The 21,413-nt window shown below is 39.9% G+C and overlaps 2 protein-coding genes across 3 annotated transcripts in view; one reads left to right on the top strand and one right to left on the bottom strand.

The window, feature by feature from the left end:
- TRIM37 (tripartite motif containing 37) overlaps positions 1 to 7,664 on the top strand; it is a 150,483-nt gene extending 142,819 nt beyond the window's left edge. For both annotated transcript variants that reach the window (XM_047708945.1, XM_047708951.1), the window contains exon 25: positions 7,398 to 7,664. In XM_047708945.1, the coding sequence (XP_047564901.1) occupies positions 7,398 to 7,401 (4 nt within the window). In that variant the 3' untranslated portion in view covers positions 7,402 to 7,664. The remainder of the gene's footprint in view (positions 1 to 7,397) is intronic.
- The window catches only part of PPM1E (protein phosphatase, Mg2+/Mn2+ dependent 1E), a 209,864-nt gene continuing 193,573 nt past the window's right edge, over positions 5,123 to 21,413 (bottom strand). Inside the window, exons 4-7 of the mRNA XM_047708954.1 lie at positions 19,156 to 19,344; positions 16,453 to 16,596; positions 16,119 to 16,212; positions 5,123 to 10,290 (exon numbers count right to left, since the gene is read on the bottom strand). Coding sequence (XP_047564910.1) covers positions 9,236 to 10,290; positions 16,119 to 16,212; positions 16,453 to 16,596; positions 19,156 to 19,344 — 1,482 coding nt within the window. The 3' untranslated portion in view covers positions 5,123 to 9,235. The remainder of the gene's footprint in view (positions 10,291 to 16,118; positions 16,213 to 16,452; positions 16,597 to 19,155; positions 19,345 to 21,413) is intronic.

Genomic DNA, 21,413 nt, shown 5'->3' with positions numbered 1-21,413 from the left:
TTTTTTCTTTTTTTTTTCCTTTATATTTTTACCCTTTTAGCCAAAGAGCATAGTAGTTCTTAGTCTTTCCTTCCACCATAACCTTGTTTCAGTATTCAGTTTTGTTTTTTAAGTAAATTCTACCGCCAACATGAGTTTGAACTCCTGCCCCCGAGATCAGGAGCCACATGCCCTACTGACTGAGCCAGCCAGGTGCCCCCAGTATTTAGTACTTTTATCTCACATTTATTCCTGGAATTTTTTTTATTTTAAGATTTTATTATTACACTTGATCTTAGCCAAAGGCCGAGAAGCGATAAAGATTTTATTATTTATTTGACAGAGAGAGATACAGAGAGAGAGGGAACATAAACAGGGGGAATGGGAGAGGGAGAAACAGGCTTCCCACCGAGCAGAGAGCTGGATGCGAGACTCAATCCCAGGACTCTGGGATCATGAGCTGAAGGCAGATGCTTAACCGACTGAGCCACCCAAGCACCCTATGGAAAATTTCTTCTTAAAAAATGTGTTCTTGGGGCGCCTGGGTGGCTCAGTGGGTTAAAGCCTCTGCCTTGGCCTCAGGTCATGATCCCAGGGTCCTGGGATCCAGCCCTGCAGGGAGCCTGCTTCCTCCCCTCTCCCTCTCTGCTTGCCTCTCTGCCTACCTGTGATCTCTCTGTCAAATAAATAAAATCTTTTAAAAAAAAAAAATTGTGGGGGCGCCTGGGTGGCTCAGTGGGTTAAGCCGCTGCCTTCGGCTCAGGTCATGATCCCAGGTCCTGGGTTCGAGCCCCACATCGGGCTTTCTGCTCAGCAGGGAGCCTGCTTCCTCCTCTCTCTCTGCCTGCCTCTCTGCCTACTTGTGATTTCTCTCTGTCAAATAAATAAATAAAATCTTTAAAAAAAAAAAATTGTGTTCTCTTAGGCCTAAGGATGTAGTAGTTACTGCTTGCATTGTGCATAAACATACTGTTTCTGGACAACTTTGACCAACTGTGTCAGTGAATCCTTAAGTAACCTTTGAGGTAGATGATATGAGTGTCATACCCGTTTGACAGAACCATGCAGTTCGGGGAGGGTAGGTGATCCTTTCAAGGTTCAACACCTCTCAAAAGGATGGAATGAATTGCTGGTCCTAGTACATTTTTCAATTCATCACACTTGAACCAAACCCAACATTTTTTTACCTAATTAAAAAACTAAAAGCTGTCCTATTTTTTAACTTTTATTTTCAGATAATTTTATTTATTATTCTGAGATAATTTTAGAGTTACCAAAAGAGATAAAGAAATCTTGAGAAAGTTCCCATATACCTGTTACCGAGCTTACTCAGCTTCTGCTTTTGTTAATGTCTTCTGTAACTGTAGAATAGTAATCAAAACTAGGAAATTAGTCTTGTTTACACTACTATTAATTGCAGAATTTGTTCTGATTTCACCAGTTATTTCATTAATGTCTTTTTTCTGTTCCAAGATCCACTCCAGCATCCCACAGTGCATTTAGTTGTCGTGTTTCCTTAGTGTCCTCCTGTCTATGACAGTTCCTCGTCTTTAATTTCTTTCATGACCTTGACATTTTTTTAAAGACACCAGTTATTTTATAGAATAAAATAAAACCCTATATGGGTTTGTTTGCTATTTTCTTATATTTAACTGAGGTGAAGCATTTATTGGAAAGGCTACCACAGAGGTGATGTGCCCTTCTCAGTGCCTTATATCAGGAGCTGTATAATGCAGATATTTATTTTTTATAATGTCAATCTTGATTACTTGGTCAAGGTAATGTCTGCCAGGATTCCCACTACTTATGGTTTTTCCCTTTGTAATTACTGAATATTGGGGACAAATGCTTTGAGACTATGCAAATATTCTGTTTTATCTCTTAACTAATTTTAATATCCACTACTGGATCTTGCCTACAACAGTTATTACAGCAGTGTTCTAATGGTTTTCTCTTTCTTTAATTTCTTATGCATTGGGTTTCTGTAATGAAAAGTTGTCCCTTCTTCCCCATTTAGTTTTTTTTTTTTAAGCCTTCAGTATTATGTCAGACACTTTCCTAAAGTTATTTAGGTCCTAAGATTGAGTTACATTAGTTCCTTTCTGCACCATCCTCTTCAGTGTGATTATGTAATTCATTTGTAATAAAGTAAGATTCATCTGTTACAGTCTGTATTTTGTCCTCCCCACAAATCCTGGTTGATCTTTAAATTTACATACATTAAAATTCAGTCTTTGAGAACAGTGCAGTGTATGTGGGTTTTGCCAGATAGAGAGAGAGTTGTGTGTATCTGCCACCATAATACTACATCAGACAGTTCAGTCTGCCTCGGAATTCCCTCATGCGAGGCACATCCTCCCTGGTACCCCCCACAACTGCTGACAATCATGATCTTTTAGTTTTCCCTTTTCCAGAATGTCATTTAACTAGAATCAGCAGATAGCTTTTGACTTAACAAAATGCAGTTTAGTTTCATCTTGTGTGAATCAGTACTTTATTCCTTTATTACTGAGTAGTATTTCCCTGTATGGGTATACCACAGTTGATTCACCCTTGGAAGGATGTTTGAGTTATTTCCAGTTTAGGGTGATTATGAATCTTAAAAACATTTGTGTGAAGGTGTTCTCATTCTCTATAGGAATATATACATTGGAATGGGATTGCTGGATGTGTGTGTAATAAAGAATCTGGCAGCCCTGTGTCTCTGGCTCCTGGGATATGCCTCTTATAGTCCTTGGAATTCCCAGAATGATAGAAGTGTTTTTGTTATTTATGGTGGGTCCTGATTGTTTATGCTAATGAGATAACTCAGGGAGTGGGGGCTGGAACAGTAGAAGAACTAATCATGGGATTAGAGGATTGGGGCTCTAGTAACTTCGTATCAACCTGAATAGTTCAGCCTCATTAAGTGAGTCGGTCACACTTACCTTATGAAACCCCAGTGAAATCTCGATACTGAAACTCAGATGAGCTTCCATGGTAGACAGTATTCTGTACTGTCATCCATTGTTTTGGGAGGATAAAATGCCTGATCACAAGGAACCTTCACACGTGTACTCGTCTAGACTTCTATATGTCCTTTTGCCTGGTTCTGATATATATCCTTTTGTATAATAAAACTGTAAGTAGAGTATTTCCCTGAGCTCTGTGAGTTCTTGCAAACTTTCAAACCTGAGGGGGGATTGTAGGAACCCCCAAATTTGTAGTCATTCGTGAGAAATGAGGGTGGCCTGGGGCCCCCAAACTTCACAGCTGGTGTTTGAAGTGAGAGAACTTTGCCTTTAAACTGTGAAATTTGGCCTAACTCCAGGTAGTTGATGTCAGAACTCATCTCAGTGAGTTACGTGGTACGTACTGCTTCACTTTGTAAGAACCTGCTGAACTTCTCCAGGAGCAGCGGCGCTATTTTACGTCACCAGCGGCACTATATATAAGGGTTCTAGCTGCATCCTAGAAACACTTGCTACTGTCAGCATTTTTTTATTTTAGCTATTCTAACAAGTGATACTGGTTTTGCTGATCCTTTGCTGAGAATTTCTGCATCGATACTCATGAGGGATATTAGTCTGTAGTTTGGTTTTTCGGTCTTCATCTGATTTGGTATCAGAGTAATGCTGACCTTACAAAATAAATCTTAAGAGAATGTATAAAATTGGTGTTATTTATTTTTAAAATATTTGGTAGAATTTACCAGTGAAACCATCTGGAAGGGATTTCTTTTTACTAGGTGTGTAATTTTGGTGTTTATCCTGCTCTGTATTCTGTGAGCTTCCTGGATATATGGTTTGAGGTCTGTCATTAAATTTTCACAAATTCTCGGCCATCTTTCAAATGTTTCTTCTGCCCTATTCTCTTTCTCGGATTCCAGTTATGCATATGTTAGACTGATGTTGTTCTGCAGACCTTACATATGTTCTGCTGAGTCTATTTTGTCTTCATTTCCCCTTCACCGTGTGTGTATATGTGCGTGCACGTGCATGTACACGCATTTTTCAGTTAGGGTAATTTTCATTGGTTTATCTTAGTTTACCGATTCTCTCCTCGGCAATATACCATCCACTAATTAGCCAGTCCGAATCACTCATCATCTGTGTTGTGTTTCATTTCTAGCATTTCTATTTATAGTTTCTCTTTGCTGAAATCACCCATAAGATCTTGGGTGATCTTTTCCATAACGTGTTAGCCATAGTTATTTTAAATTCTCTGTTCCTAAACCTTTGTCATAAGAGTCTGGTTGTTTTGGGGGTTTTTTTCAGAGTTGTGTATTTTTTCTTTGACATCTAGTTGTTATTACAACATAGTGATTTCAACATCTGTATATAGTATGCTATGCTCCCAAGTGACAGTACCATCTGTCACCATAAAATGCTATTACAATACCACTGATTGTATTCCTTTATGCTGTACCTTTTATCCCTGTGACTTATTCCGTAACTGGAAGCCTGTATCTCCCAATCCCCTTTATCCATGTCCCTACGACCCTCTCTTCTGGCAGCCATCAGTTCTCTGTAGTTACGGGTCTGTTTCTACTTCTTATTTTTTAGGAGATGATTTTTTGGTTTCAGGTCTCACATTTAGGTATGTCATCCATTTTATTTTTGTGTATCATGTAAAGGGTGTGGTCCAGTTTTCCTACCACCATTTATTAAAGAAACTGGCTTTTCCCTCTTGTGTACTTTTACCCTTTGTCATAGATTGACCTTGTGGGTTTCTGGGCTCTTCCTATTCTGTTCGGCTGATCACTAGGTCTCTTTTTGTGCTGGTACCATACTCTTTTGATTACAGATTGATTACAGATATTGAAATCTGCGATTGTGATACTTTTTGTTCTTGTTTCTCAAGATTGCTTTGTCGTATTAAGGGAGTCGGTTCTGGTGATTTCTTCAGTCTTCAGAACACACTTTTTGTTTTCATATGGCTTTATATATTTTGTTGAAAGTGACATCTTGTGTAGGGCAGTAGATCGTTTGGTGAATTGTTTTTACACCTGCAAATGGCAGGCCTTTCCTCCCGCTGAGACCTGTATTGCAGAGTCTGAATTAATCTAGGTTAGGAGTTACGCGTGGTTTGAGGTTCATCATTACTATAATTAACCTTAGGACTAAGTAAATTATCTTTCCTTTGAATAAAAAGACAAATGACGTGTGGTTTAAATTGCTGGGTTTTATTAAGGTATTGGCAAAATTTCAACATACGTCTTACCCGAATAAACAGTTTTAATAAATAATATGAAGGACCACTCATGATTACAACTTAACTCAAAAGTGAGCTGTAGAGCAGGTCTGTAAATTGATAAATTTACTTGGTAAGAAATGATTCACTTCATTTGCTTCACTCCATAGAGAATTCTTTGCAGAGAAATGTCATGAACAAGGGAACAAAGCCTATCTCTCACCAAAGAGCACCTAGAGTAAGAGTTAACAATGATGTATCTGTGGGTTATCTAATACATCAGAGTTTATTAGAGTATTTCCTTTTCCAGAACAACTGCTGTGTCAGTCTGGAGTTCCCTGTCTTACTTGCTTTTTCCTAATTAGTACAATAAATAGTCTTCAAAATAGAAAATTAAATGCTGCTAGATGAAGTAATTATTTTTCAATACAGTACCATTCGTCTGGAAAATAGTCATGTGATAATACTGGCGGTATCTTACTTTGGAAAGAAAAACATTTAAGCTATTCACAGGTCAGAACAGAAGAGTGGGTAATTTGTCCATTAATATGACATGATTTTAAAAGGTAAAAACAAGTATGTTCTTTTGCTAATTTATGACTCAAAGAAAAGTTGTTTGAAATGATGATGTGACCTAAGCTATAGTATCCCCCTTTATGGCCTTGCGTAGGCAAGAATGGTCGAGTGAATAAATTATATTTAAACACTAAAATAATAATTTATAGGTCACTTTCTCACAAAACCTTGGCAAGGCTTTGATGGGGAAGGAAATTCTTGAACCACAGCAGTTTTATCTGTAAACACTGAACTTTATGCATCCTTTTCATCTGCCCATCAGATGTTGCATTTCTTACTGGCACAGTGTTCCAACAATGGAGTATGGTTGTTGTGAAGATGTGGCGTGACACTATACCACCACATTGACATTATACCACTATAAATGTGGTCAGAATCAGACTCGGTGTTGACACTGACATTGTTGACATTGTCCTTGGAAAAGGTGTTACTTTCAAGGATCCTCCTAGTTAACTTAAATGCAACAGGAACTTTAATCTTATTAATTCAAGGACAGTGGATGGCACTTCTAGGTAAAGAAAAGGTATATACACATGTGTTTCCACCATCCTCTTTAGCACAGATGTAAGTGGGATTAATTGCCCCAGTGTTTGGTGCTGTAATGTTGCTAAACCTCAGATATCCCTCAAAAGTACACATCTAGAAAGTGAACAAAGGAAACCTTTAAGTTAGGGACTGATTCCCTTTGAAACTCACAGTGAATGTACAAGGAGTTTGTAATGACTTCATTTGGTAACTTGAAGTCTGTTTCCCTAACAAGTACTACACTTTCTTGTTTGTATTTGTTTTACTATTTCCTATTCTAACAACACTGTAGCAGGCAAACAAATTGATGCAGATCATGTTAAATTGAAAAAGGGATACCATCACTCTTAAGGATTGAGTGTAGGATTTTCACCACCACAATTACACAATTAGTAAAAGTACAAAACACGTAATTCACAGACTATTACCTCAGCATTAACAGTTAATATATATTATATACTTTTATACTGTCTAATATTTTTACAATCACCAGATACACCATCATTAAATACAAATTACAGAATGTGTAGATACCATTAGTTAGAGGGGTACTTATTGCTTACATTAGCAAGCAGCAAATAAGGGCACAGGATTTGAACTGAAGGGAACTACTTTCTATCACCAGTGGCATTAAGATATAACACTGCATTTCACAAAGCACTGCTTTTTACCTAGTTTATAGAACCAAGAGCAGCATATATCATACCAATAACCACTACTTTAATATTATAGAATTTTAAAGGACTTACCTTACAAATGGTACCTAACTACTCTATAAATATGCATGTTGTGAACAAATGAATAGTTGCTATTTTTCACAATATTGGTTTATAAGTTGACCACACTATAGAACTACTTCGCTTTATTTTCTAGAGGGCTACTGGTATGAAAAATGGAATTAACACTGCTTATATAGTCAGATCTACAGAATTCAGACCCTTAAAGATGTGGTCTGTATTCATCTGAGTTTCATCCAACTATTTTTCCCCACTGGAAGAAACCTATCATTTGTATCTTTCCTTTCACCTTCTGATCAAAAACAGTAGCAATGGACAACTATAGAAAATCTTCAAAAATTTTAATTTAGGTAAGTGCTTTGGATTGTGATATGTACCAATATTCTGCCTATTTTCTTGTTTCCTTAGATAATTTGATCTGAAACTGACACTGCACCTGATGGGTTGTTAACAAGATCTAGGCTTCAGAAAATGACACATGTGAGTGAGGTCCGTGTATGGGGGTCAAACATCAGGTTGGTGAAAAGATTCTGGTGAAAAGAGCCACGTTTATTCCCTCCTCAGCCACATGTCACAGGACTTGAGAAAAAGAATAAATGACTTCAAAATCAAGAGAAATACTGAAAATCTCCACTTATATCCAAATTGTTAAAAATAAAATCTACAGATTAATCTTTGAAGTTTTTGTGTATTTGCTATAGCTATACTGGCTTCCAGAATATGCTACCGTCCTTTGTTTTTAAAGTCTAGGAATCGGAGTTTCCATTTTGGGTCTGGGGAACATAAAGTAATTGTATTATTTTGTAAAAACACAGGCAGTGGACATTTCTTGGCAAGAGCATTTGGTGCCCCCCAGTGGTGTGAGTGAGGGGCAGCTTTTATCCATTGGCATGGCTGGTCCACAGTTGACTAGGGGAGGAAAAGAGGTCATGTAGTGATACTCAAGATTCTCAAGAGAATCAGAGGCTGCTTTGCTGACTGAATCTGATTACTAGTTTTTCTGCTGCTGTTAGTTGAAGATCTGCTTCTAGCTTGAAACTACAGAAATGGCAAAAAGCAGACAACTTCAAATTATCAAATGTAAGTAACTATTGAAATGGGAAAGAGTCCTCTCTACCGTCTGAAGCTGCCTGTAGCAGGACTGGAGCTTTCTCCATTCATAACTAAATAGACCTCAGTCTTCTTTTACCTGCCTTCTCCTTTGCACTTGGCCTATGGGCTCACTTTAGGCAGTACTTTCAACCTTTTTCACACCAGTTACTTCATTCCCTTGGGGGAAACAATGTTAGAGAACTTAAAACCATATTTTTCATTCTCCAAAACCACTTTTTATTTTGTAGTAGTATATGCCCTTGCTGTCTGTGAACTTAGAAATACTATTTGATTTTTCCTTTTTAAATGGCAACTTGATTCTAGTATATTTGTACCTAACATCATCTCCATTAAACCAGTTTTATTCCTGAGATGAAGGTACAGTGAAAAATATCATAGCATCATAGGTTAAAACCAGTTGACAGCGGTCTTCTGAAATGACAAATAATAAAAATCCCGCCCAAAGCACCATAACAGGTTATGAAACTCCCAAATAGCTACACAGCCCTAGGAAGTACTTTTTAATTCAGAAAATTTTTATAATCTTTTATGTTACAGGAAAAAAAATTAGTAAATCTTTTTGACTATATACCACCTCACAAGTCAGAAAATAATGACACTTTCATACTAGTTTTCTACTTTCATTGTAACCAGTTAAAACCCATATGGCTTTTGGTCTTTTACCAACCCAAAAAAGAGGGGGAGGGTTTTCCTCACAGTCCCCAGGCTTTTGAGGAACATCCCCCAACTACATCTGATTCTGCATTAAGTTTTCCATAGATACATTAGGCACATCAAACCAGATTTCACCTGCATTGAGATTTCGACACTAGATAGCCTGACTAAAATAACGAACTCACAAGCTTCCACTAGTGATGTGAAGGGATAGTAAAGTGGGGGTCATATGTAGGTGTGGAGACACATCACAGGGACCAGTTGTGTAATTTTGCTAGTGAAACCGCCAATACTTTTTTTTTTTTTTTTGATTGAAAACACTACTTTGAGGTTCCTAGAGGTCTATTTACATTTAAGAATTGAGCCATCCATGGTTTCATAATGAAGCACATATATTTCAGAAATGTCTACCTTGTTTCTACTCTGATAGTGGTGTTTTTATTGGGGGAGAGCTAGCTGGCCTACTCGAACGAGGAGGGTTATATTTCATAGCTCCAGGGGACACCTGGCTCTGGAATATCATTACTCTTGCTGAGCTTCCTCATGTTTGCACTAGGTCCTTTCCAAATATTTTGCCTCCATGGCAGAAAACTTCTGAACATCCTAGTTCTCTTCCCACTTCGAATAAGTGAGGACAGACTAGTGCCTATTTTGTGGGAAGGCTCTTGAGCAGACATAAATGAATACAACTTTGGGTTAAACCTGAATCCGTGCCGTCTCTTTGAATAACGACAGCGTAAATGAGACAATCTGGAAACTCTCTTTTCCAGGAATTTGAATTGTTCATCTTCCAACCTAGGACAGACAGGAGACAAGCTCTCCATTCTGTATGTCTGCTGCCCTGTTGAACCCAAATTAAAAGAGGGAAACTCTCCAGCACCACTCTGTTCAGGCAATGATGATTGAACTGATTTTTTCTCCATTATTAGCTCATTAATAGGATTTGCTTTCCTTGGTGCACCAGGACCAAACATCTCAATTGGTGGCAAAAACTGGGCACTGTGAGGTTTGCTTGCTTCTATTTGTGTGAGATCTAGGTAGCCCGGGTCTTCCAGCACGTTGATTTGGGACCCTGGGCTCAGGCTAGTTCTATCAGTGAATGAATCCACGCGCCCATCATAGCCTAGATCGGCTGGTGCTGAGCACTGGTGCTGTGGCCAAGGGCGTTTGCACTCTCCATGATTCTCCTTATCATCCCCACCATCTTCTTGCCCTCCTTGAAAAGAGTTCTCTGTCCAATCTGATTCCTCACTAACATTTACAGCTTTGTTCATGTCCCTCAGGAATACCACAATAACAGTGATATTATCACTTGACCCAGCATCACGAGCTGATGCAACTAATTTGTGGGCAACCATGCTACTGTCTCCATTATTCTCCTTCAGGTGGTCAGATACAACTTTCACTGCCTCATCAGGGTTCACGGTGTCATAGAAGCCATCACAGGCCAGAATGAGGTAGTCTTCAGTTCCATCCAAAACAGTAGAGGCAGAGTCTGCATCCCCACAGATATATGGCTTATGTTCAGCGTCTCCTGTGGGAATTGGAAAGGAGGTCAGATTTTGGTTTACCTTGCATGTGAGAATGTTTATGGCCAATGCTGTGACTGATCACAATTTACTGGCTTGGGATCTGAATTTATTGGAAAGAATTTATAAACTAGTTTCAGATAAAATGCTTGAATTCTTTGTTAATGAGATGCTGCTCACTCCTTACTCTTAAGTAACTGCCATTCACTGGGCTTAATTCCTCACTAGCTTACACTCTGCATCTTGTGCCTCTAGCTACGACTTGGGCTTAGCTGAGCATGGCAATAAATGTCATATCTAAGTTTTTTGCTGTATTGAAAAATTCAGTGTTACATAGGAAATTTTTGTTGGTTAACAGATTTACTTTTTTTAACTAATAGTTAAGTTTGATTTGAGATTTGAGAACAAATCCATATTGAAAAAGTTGTGGTCATTCTGTTAATTACTTAATTTTCTGTCCTTGCTTTCAAATTAATAGCTTTATGCTGCTAGCACAGAGAAAGGTTTGAGTTACAAGGGATCTTAAAAAATCAAGTCCAACTCCCGTCAAGCCAGGAAAAGTCATCCCAAGATTCAGACGAGAACTACAACGTTTAAGTCTCTTGGTTCCCAGTCCAGTTTGCTATCTACTTTTTAATGCTGCTTTACTGTAACTTCTAGAGAATAACTGGAAAATGTATGACCACATTTTTCTCCTCTTAGGGACTACCATATTTTTGGTGTCTTCATTTGTCTCTGATCAACGCCCCCCCCCCCCCCTTCCTGCCCGCCACCGTCTTTATTGCTGTTGTTCATCCTCCACTTGTGAACAACTGTGAGAACTCCCAAGGCCCTACTGGGTCATTATTTCTCCTTTGTTTAGCTCATCCACTTATAGAATGACATTTGAGCTGGACCTTGAAGGATAAGTTAGTTAGCAGGCAGAGAAGGGCCCTCGGGTGAAGAAATAGCATTAAGCAAAGACACAGAGGCAACTGTTAAGGAGTGATGTGTAGCTATATATGGGATGCTTGGATTGGCGATAGAAACCTAGCCTAGTGTGGGCCTAAGGTCTCCCGTCTATCAACAGACCATGGAGAAAATGATCTCCAGTGGATCTTTCAGATGTGGAGCACTTCCAGATCCATTCACTCTACATTCATTGTTTTCCTTTGGACACTTTGAGAGAGCCTAACCAAAGGGTCCCTAGTCTATTAAGTAACCATATAGCTTAGTAGTACAAGGGATACTCATTTACTACTTTTTTACATAAAAAACAGCATTTAGCAATAATTCTTAGAGTACCATAATTGGGAAACAGTAGTTAAAATTTATAAAATGCTTTATCATTTGTAAAGTAATGACCTATAGCTTAGTGGTTAAGGATGCCAGCCCTGGAGTCAGACTGCCTGGATCCAAATCCTAGCATTGGTTTACTTGTAGGCCCTCATCGGTTACCGTCCTCTCTGGAATACTAAAATAGCTTTTGGACTATGGGATGATAAAATGAAGATAATTATACATAAATTATCTGGCTCTGTCATCACCACTTCTGGTATCTAAGTTCTTTCTGACATTTCCCATCGCTGTTTAATCCTCCAGTAGGCCCCCAAAACTCAGTAGGCGCCCTGGAGATAACTGCTAGAACTGGTGTGGGCCATGTGCCCTATCCAGTAGGTTTCATGATGGGACACTCAGAACAACAGACACTAGATAAGAAACTAGTCTTTTTTATACAGCTGCCAGAGCCATCTTCCCTCAAACATGGTTTTGAGTCCATCAGTTTCATACTTCAGCTCTCATAGGCTACTGGGAGGCATCAGTCAAAACTTCAATCATGAGATTCAGTATTCTCCACCAATCAATCCACTTTACTAAATTTCCCCATCCCTTACTCCACCTGACTGTTATTACCATCATTATTATTTTCTGAATCCCAGCTCCGAAAATAAATGTGATCTGTCATACTGTTCCCGAAAATCTTGTTTTAGTGCTTCAATTAAAAGGCTACTGCAAGGGGTGCCTGGGTGGCTCAGTGGGTTAAAGCCTCTGCCTTCGGCTCAGGTCATGATCCCAGGGTCCTGGGATCGAGCCCCGCATCGGGCTCTTAGCTCAGCGGGGAGCCTGCTTCCTCTCTCTCTCTCTGCTTGCCTCTCTGCCTACTTGTGATCTCTGACTGTCAAAAAAAAAAAAAAAAAAAAAGGCTACTGCAACTGTTTGGAACAGAACATACAAAGATTTGCACAGGGAAATCCTGCCAAAATTCTGGCTTTTCACCTGCTCTACTGTTGGATGTCAAATTCATGACATCTCGCCCCCAAATTTGGTAGGAAGGCATGATTATCCATTTCATGGTAGAAATGGCAGCATCCTTTCATCTTCAACCTCCTCTCTCCATATGCTAGCAAATGCATCATGCCTCTGTCAGCTTGGAATCATAAATCTGAAGGGCTCGTGAGGAGAAACAGTTGAAAAGCTTTTTCAGTTTGAAAGCTTTAAGTGTCACTTATTTTCTAAATAGAGTTGAACTCTGCTCAGGAGTCCTTTTTCTTGTCCCTGGTTAGGTCCCGATTTTATTCTCACATTCTTCACCTCTCTCTTCCAATTAAGCTACTGGATTTTGGTAGATGACCTAATTTCCCGCTTCAAAGAAAATTAAGGTTATCAGGCCTAAATTCCCTCAATTCCTACCCCTCCCTTCTGTTTTAATCTAGAGAGACTCACTGCATCACCTACCATTTTGTCTGGAGGAGAGGTCTGCTCTTCCTTCTCAAAGCTGACCTGTGCTCTGGGACCTGACTCTCAAGGACTCTGGCTTCTATCGCTCTCATCTCTAATTTCTTATACTTGCTCTCATCTTTTATCCTACAAACATACTCTGATCCAAACTCCTTATCTTAAAAACAAAAATAATAAATAAAAGTGACCCTTTCTTTCCCTAAGGCCACCACACTATTTCCTTTACCACTAAATTGCCCAAGAAACTAAATCTATACATGTTCTTTTGTGTTATTGGTGATTTTCTGTCACCTGATTTTTCTGGGTGTTTTTTCCACCTACTAATCCAAAACATTTCTCTCCTACATTACCAGTTAGTTTCCATTTTCAAAATTCCGTGTCTTTTTAAACCCACCTCTCACCTGACCTCTATAGCACTTGGCCCTGTGACCACTTACTCCTAGGAACCCTCTTCTCCTAGTATCTGTGAGAGCCCACTTGTAGATCTCTGATCCCTTCTTGATTTTCATCACTGGCTCCTTCACTTACTAATAGTACTAATCATCATGTGCCAAATTGCCAGGCAGGGCTCTGAGTAGGGTGCATAGTGTACCGTTTGTATACTGTTTGGTATACAAAAACTAGTAAGCCATTTAGTGTGAGTATTCCTGCTTTACCAAGGAACAGATAGGCACAAAGAAATTAATTTCCCAAGGCCCACAGCTTGTAAAGTGACAAAGCCAAGATTCAAACCTAGAGAGCATGACTTCATTGTGTATTTCTACCTTAAGTAATGAGTCTCATCCTTGGTGTCTAATCACACTACACCTTCTTTCTGGGCAATGCCATCCGAGCCTGTAATTTCAACTAATATATATAATATCACTTCACAGACTGCTAATATTATTGCCAAAATGGGATGAGTTCCCATATCTCTTATCTGTAACTCAGAATTCTGCTCATCTTCAGATGTGTATTTCCAGCTGCTTATCAATTCTCTCTCCTAAAATATCACACAGGTATCTAGGACGTAAAATTTGTCCAAAATGAACTCATCATCTACCCTCCTCCCCACCCCACAAACTGCTGTTACTTTTTTACAAATACTTTATCATTTTCCCGGTCACACAAGTCGAAAACCTGGAAATCAGCTTTCCTCCACCCCCACAAACTCACTTCTGTCTGATCAACTTATACCACCTCTGTATCCCTGTTGAGCTGCCCTCATCTCTAAGAACGGTGTCAACAGCACCTGAGTGATCTCATCTGAGCTTTCCACACTTTCCAATCTCTTTTCTACCATCATTACAAATACCTTATGAGTCTGATCATGCGGCATCTCCGCTCATTCACCCGGTAGAGTCTAAGAATACTCAGAGCCTGCTGAATACCCTTCACAGTCCGGTGCCAGCACTTACTTTGGTCACTCCTACCCTCTGCCCTAGCCCCTTGTCCATGCCGTTGTTCCTAAAACATGGTGTCCCCTTTCAGATGCCCATGCATGGTACTCCCCTCCCCCTGGAATTTCCTCCCCTATACACTATCTTCCACATCCAACCTAAAAGCCACTTCCCCTATGGAGTCTGCTGCTTTTTCTCTTAGTCCATCTCTTATTCAAGGACATGCTCCCCTTGCTTTTAGTTTCCCCGTGTGTTATATTTTTAGAAGCAAAAAAAGGCAAGTATGCTCTAGTAAAGCTGGTTCTATGACAAGCATTAAAGATACCTTTGGATACTCTGACAGAGACTATAAGATCAAGAGGAATTGTTAGAAATAATTCTGCATGGGGGTTGTGTTTCAGAAATGAGAAATTTCCCCTCTGGGATCTTAGTCCAGAGTTTGTAATAACTCTCAGTCTGAGATAAAAACGAACCCTCATTTTTTCAGGATCTTTCAGCTTTCACTTTCTCAGCCTTCTGCTGCTCACATTTGGGCCACTTCACAGCTTGCCAGCACCTTCCCAAAGAGTGGGAGGAACTCCGATCACTGGTGAAACTGAATCAATCCTTTGAGATTTTGTTAATGTTCTGGAATATTTTGGTAACGATAAGCAAAACTGGGGGATTACATGTGAATTCCATTTATCCATATTATCCCTATGTCAAACTACTTCATTTAATTCCTTTAGGAGGCGGGAATGAAGAACTGTAGTATGCATGCATATCACGCGTAATGACACGCGCACTGATTTATGCTTTTAAAAAACGGAAAATGAAGCTAAGCCACAAAACCTAAAGTATCATAAACCCAGGGGCCAAAGTGAAACAAAAATGGAAACAGGACTATCTTTGAACTTACACCCTTGCGTTCTGTCCAATCAGCTGAGCTGTTTACTCTCTTAAGTTTTAGATAGTTTCACTGACTTTCCCGTCTCTTGAAGAATTTAGGTCCCAGGGAGACAGATTGTTTGAAACCCTCGGGTTATCTGGCAAATCACTATATTACCACAGTTTTTAAAAAAAAAAATTGTTTTCACCTAAAAAGCATAATGTTTATGTCATATTATAATTCAGTGAAAACAAAGATAGAAGCAAGGTAAAATATAGGGAGAGGAGCCTTCCATTCTCTTGAAAATACTGAATTGAATTAAGTTAAATATGATCCAAAATGGTGAAATGGAGATCACTGTAGTTTTAAGCAGATTTGTGTCCCAAAGATTAAAGGCTTCCATTTAAAAAAAAAAGAAGAGCAGTGCCTGGGTGGCTCAGTGGGTTAAGCCTCTGCCTTTGGTTCAGGTCATGATCTCAGGGTCCTGGGATCGAGCCCCGCATCGGGCTCTGCTCGGGCAGGGGGTTGGGGGCAGCCAGCTTCCCACCCCCTGCCGCCTGCCTTTTTGCCTACCTTTGATCTTTCTCTGGCAAATAAATAAATAAAATCTTAAAAAAAAAAAAAAGAAACTAATAAATTCTGTAATTTTTAATGTAGTTCCCTTTCAATAATGGAATTTAAGTATATAAATGAATAGGTAGATCAAATAATTAAAAGAGGCATTATCTAATTGTTACTTTAAACAATAATAAGTACTCTGATAATATAAATGACCATCTCAAGTTCCCTTTTTGTAGCAGAATTAATATGAGACAATGAACTAGAAGAGGACAGTTTGGAGAAACAAAAAGGAATTTGTTTTTCCTACCAATAGCTCTGGAGACCGACAGACTTCCATTCACCCTCCAGGCACCAAACCAGACTACACAACCTCCAAGAGCCTCAATTCGCTGCTTTTCATCCTAAACAGCAATGCAATAGAAAGAAGCAAATAATTGCATTCAGGATTTATTTATCTACCTTAACAGTAAACAACAGATAAAATACTCATCAGCTTCCGGAAAAGGTTCTCTATTACTCCTCTGTAAGGTGGGCATGGTTGCTCAGATAATGGTGGTAATCCTAATAAGCAAGTGAATCTTAATTAATAGCTAGAAACCTGCCTCTGTGGCGTGCGCCCTCCCAGAACAGAGCACACTTACCTCCCTGTCCGGTTTGTGTGGCTTCATTAGCTCAACAGCTTGCCCTTTTCTCACCAGCATGACCTGGGAATCCCCAACCCAGGCCACGTGGAGCATGTTCCCTCTGATGAAAGTCACCACTCCTGTGGTCCCACATCTTAGACTCTGAAAGTAATTGCATAAAACTAGAGTCAGTAAAAATAAACAGACTTCAAATTCTCATTGACAGGCGATTTGTAGTTAACACAAACTTTTGGGGGCTGACTATTAATAACTTGATTTCACAACAGACAGCAGTTGTTATTTCTCTGCATTTTTATGTGTATATACGAATGTGCACATGCACAGATCCAGGTCATCCATGATCTGCAAGACAGGGATGATTATTCATTTCATTTTATGTACAGGTAAGGAAATTATGGCAGGCTACGTGACCTTTCCAAAGGTGGGTAACTCATTACCACATAAAACAGAACTGAAATTCTTTTTCCTCCCAGTTCAGCGCTCAGCCCACTACAGCAGCCCTTAAAGATTTCCATGTTCAGGTCTCTGTTTTGTTACTGACCTACAATATGTACAGGGGGAGGGTCCTAACGTTACAAAGGATCTGACTGAGACACAACAAATGCTCCCATACTCTGAAAATAATTAAGATAGGAACCAAGAGATAACATATATTCTCTGGGATGCTAAGTTGCTTATATTTTTAAAAAATCACCGACAAGGGGCGCCTGGGTGGCTCAGTGGGTTAAGCCGCTGCCTTCGGCTCGGGTCATGATCTCAGGGTCCTGGGATCGAGTCCCGCATCGGGCTCTCTGCTCAGCGGGAAGCCTGCTTCCCTCTCTCTCTCTCTCTGCCTGCCTCTCCGTCTACCTGTGATCTCTGTCAAATAAATAAAATCTTAAAAAAAAAAAAAATCACTGATAATAATTTTAGGGGCCTCTGCTTTGGAACACTGCATAAAGAACAGCCTGAAACTTCACTGCAATAGCTCAGTAGCAGCATACTTAATGCTCCTGATACTACTACACTAAAATGACATCTCCGTTTGACATGAGTCACCACCAAAGAAGCATGACTTTCTGTTACCAAGGACTTGGCCTAAATTAGAACCAATGCGTCAAGGATGGTAAAAGGCCCCTTGTATCCAATGAGAAAAACAACTTCTCGTTTTCCCTATATAGGGAAAGTTTGTTAAAAATCCTCACCCACCAATAAGATGTCTTCCCACACAGAATGTTCAAAACCTCAGCCCCTGGAACACATGATAAAGACACTTCAGCGCACATGCCCTGCCCAGAACGGGAGGCAGGGCTGCTTCGCAACAGGAATAGCTGCTTGCTTCCCGGCAGTTAGCAGCACCTGGGAGCCCGAGGAGGAGAAAAGTAACTGCTGAGACGAACCTAAATTATTCAAAAGAACTACTGGCAAGACCAAGAGACACTAGGATCATTGGCAAAGCAAATGAGGTGAACATGGTCAGAGGAAAAAGCCATAATTTTGACAACACAGAGGAAAAAAAGGATAGAAGATGACAAAGTGATTCTCTTAGCTTCACGCTGGTGATTACAGATCACCTCTCGGGAGCCAGATCTTGTCCTCAGTCAAAATGACGATAGTCAATGGCTCTAAGGTAGGCAGAGCAGAGCAATACCAGCCCTCAAGACTCTGGGACAGTCTGAGGTCAACAACCCTTCCTGTTTTCTAGCCCCACCTGTATATGTAGACCCTAGTGGTCACTTGTTGGATTTGCATATTCATCTAAACCTAGGGTATAGGTGGGAAAATACCAAATATTTTCCTTGTTTAATACCAAATAGTTCTGAAGTATTGTTTCACTGATTCCAAGCACCACTGCGGCTGTGCAGTCTAGCAATGAAATCGAAGAACTGGATTAAATGATGACCTCGCTCTTTCCAAGTCCTATTCAAAAACAGTTAATGTTTAATTCATAGGGCAGGAGTCTTATTTTTTGTATGTATAATAATTCTGTAATTACTTTTAAAAATGAAAAATTGTTATCTTGTTGTTGGCCCCCAGTTAGAAATGAATATAGAATACTGTAGTTAATCACATACTAATGCCCAGAATGATAATTAGATCAAAATTTTTACTTTTAGATCTTAATATAGAGCCCCTGTCACTCATTCAGAGTAAAAACCTTAGGTCTGATTAACCTTAAGAAACTAGGACATGAGCTCTGACTTTTCTTCCTGTAAAGAGAAAATCAGTTCAAGAATCATCTAAGGATTCGCTCTCCAAGCAAATTTTCCCTCAAGAGATACACAGTGAAACACTGCCAACCCACTAAGAACCAAACGTATGGGAGTAATCCAGCTCCTGTTTCCTTTTTAGTCCATTGTTTTAATCACCGTATCCAGATTTTGTCAGCAAAAGTCTGCTTAGAGAGATGGGCCTGGTGTGAAGCTGACAGGCACTGGTAAATAAGCTAAAACTCACCTGGCCAAATCCAGCGAGGGACTGGCTTTCTAGAAAATTATAACTTAGGAGTTTCTCTACAGCACATCATGTTGCTCCACTAAAACCCTGAAGAGGGAATTAGAACTACAACAGAATCCAATATTGTGGGTCAAGAAAACAGCTTAAAAGAACTTTAAATAATGCCGGCCCCAGAAGAGAAGATCCAAAACAGCCCCTGAACTACAGGCCAAGGTGAGCTCAGCTAGTGCATTCGTGGTTGGAATTTCTGAGAAAACGGCATACCTCCCTGGCTGCTTTCTGCACAAACCGCTCATCAGTGACCCGGAAGGCCCGGCACAGGGCCTCTGCAGGATCGTGCGGGAACATCTCTTGGCGGACTAAATTAACGTGCAGGTGGATGGAGGCATAAATGGCAGCGTCCACTCCCCCATGGCCATCAAATACAGCAAAGTAGGCTTGTTCTTCTTGGTCCTGTCAGCAGAAAAACAGAAACTGTTAAGGAAGTAAGGCACAGCCTGACTCAAATGACCCAGTCCCTTGTACTGAGCTCATTCCCCTTCTCTGCTGCACCCGTCACCTAGACAAGGAGACAACGTGCTTCTCTTTTTCGACATGCCTGATCGCCCGCTAACACACCTGCAGTACTAGGGCATCTGTGTTTACGCACACAACACTGCAACACAGCGTGGCCAATTAGCTCAGGCTGAAGTGCCCTGTCAGTGGAAGTTGTCGTCTTGTACCATGGAAACCGCCCACAGGCAGTTGCTTCAAAACTGCTGTTATAAGTTGTGGGAAGGGGGGAGGAAAGGGAAAGGATGAGGAGGAATTGAGCAAAAGCTGTTCTGGATTGCGTATTTTTTTCAAAATGAAAGTATTCTAATAAAATTAGAAACTGAGAACAATAGGAAATAATTGGCCTTCAGCCCAAGACCAATTATGTCAGGTTGTTTAAAACACAGAGATAGGGGCGCCTGGGTGGCTCAGTGGGTTGGGCCTCTGCCTTAGGCTCAGGTTGTGACCTCAGGGTCTTAGGATCGAGCCCCACATTGGGCTCTCTGCTCAGCGGGGAGCCTGCTTCCCCCTCTCTCTCTGCCTACTTGTGATCTCTCTGTCAAATAAAATCTAGGAAAAAAAAATACAGAGATAATGAAAGCATACAGATACTTCTAAACTATAATATCTTCTTCATAAATCATAGTCACATTGAACACTCACTGTAAATAACAGAGTCTCTAAACCGGTTAGCCAAACTTAAAGCATATCAGATGTCCAAATGCCCTATAACCATTTTGCCTCATCCCCTAACTAAGATTTAGCTTCACACTTTCTGGGCCAGCCACTGCTTGAAGCACTGAGGCAACTGCCAGAGGAGGATCTTCTAAACCAATGGTGTCTTGACAAAGGAAGCCTAATCACAATATTACATTTAAGCCATTAAAGTAGTTTGCTTCTTTATCTTCACCTCCAGTGTGTACATCTCAGATCTAACTTACTTAGGAGATCTGTAGCTCACTGAACGCTCACTCGAGTCCTGGACTCCTTTTAGGCAACAGTATGTAATCATTTTCATGTGCAAGCTTTGACTTAATCCTTGGGCTCTAGGAACTGAGTCTAGGCCCTGTCATTCAAAGGAAATCAAATATACAAAGTAAATCAGGTAATTTTCTTGTGCTTTTTTCCTCATCTGTTAGCTAGGGATTTGGAAGAACTACTAAAACAACAGGTATATCTGTTTTGAAAAAATTCTTTTTAGGCACACGGGGGTGGCTCAGTTGTTTAAGGGTCTGACTCTTGATCTGGCTCAGGTCATGATTTCAGGGTCATGGGATCAAGCCCTGTGTTGGGCTCTGTCCTCAAGCATGGTCTCTGCTTGTCCTTCTCCCCCTACTCCTCCCTCTCTCAAATAAAATCTTTTAAAAATATATATATATATTTTTAAAAGATTTTATTTATTCATTTGCCAGGGAGAGAACACAAGCAGAGGGAAGTGGCAGGCAGGGGGAGCCCAATGCGGAACTCAATCCCAAGGACCCTGGGATCATGATCTGAGCTGAAGGCAGATGCCCAACCAACTGAGCCACCCAGGCATCCCAGAAAAAATTCTTTTTAAAGGGTATACTACATTTACAAAAGTACCAAATATAAATGTCCATAGAGTAAAAATACCCAAATATTATGAAATCAACATCTAACACAGACATTACAACTAGTTAATTAAACAGAACTATCTTGAAGAAAAAGTCCTGATATGGAGAATTTCTACCTATACTAAGGTAGTACTCATTTTTAAACAACTCAGTTGGCAGGATAAGGGTAAAATTGAAAAACAGCATATCCAAGCAGTTTTTAAAATATTAAGTGAGCTGATGTGGGATCATCACAAAGAAGGAGGGAACAATAATACCCTCTTGAGGCCATGAGAGTATAACTTTAAACAATGTGACATTGGTAGGGAGATTCTTAAACAATATAGTATCCAAAGAAACAGAAGACAGCCAAGTGGACCTCTTTAAAAAATTAGTGTACCTTTTAAATAAAAA

This window comes from Lutra lutra, chromosome 16 (assembly GCF_902655055.1).
Source record: "Lutra lutra chromosome 16, mLutLut1.2, whole genome shotgun sequence".
In the NCBI taxonomy this organism is placed as follows: Eukaryota; Metazoa; Chordata; class Mammalia; order Carnivora; family Mustelidae; genus Lutra; species Lutra lutra.
The sequence above is the reverse complement of the archived record's forward strand: the minus strand, read 5'-3'. Positions and strand labels throughout refer to the sequence as shown.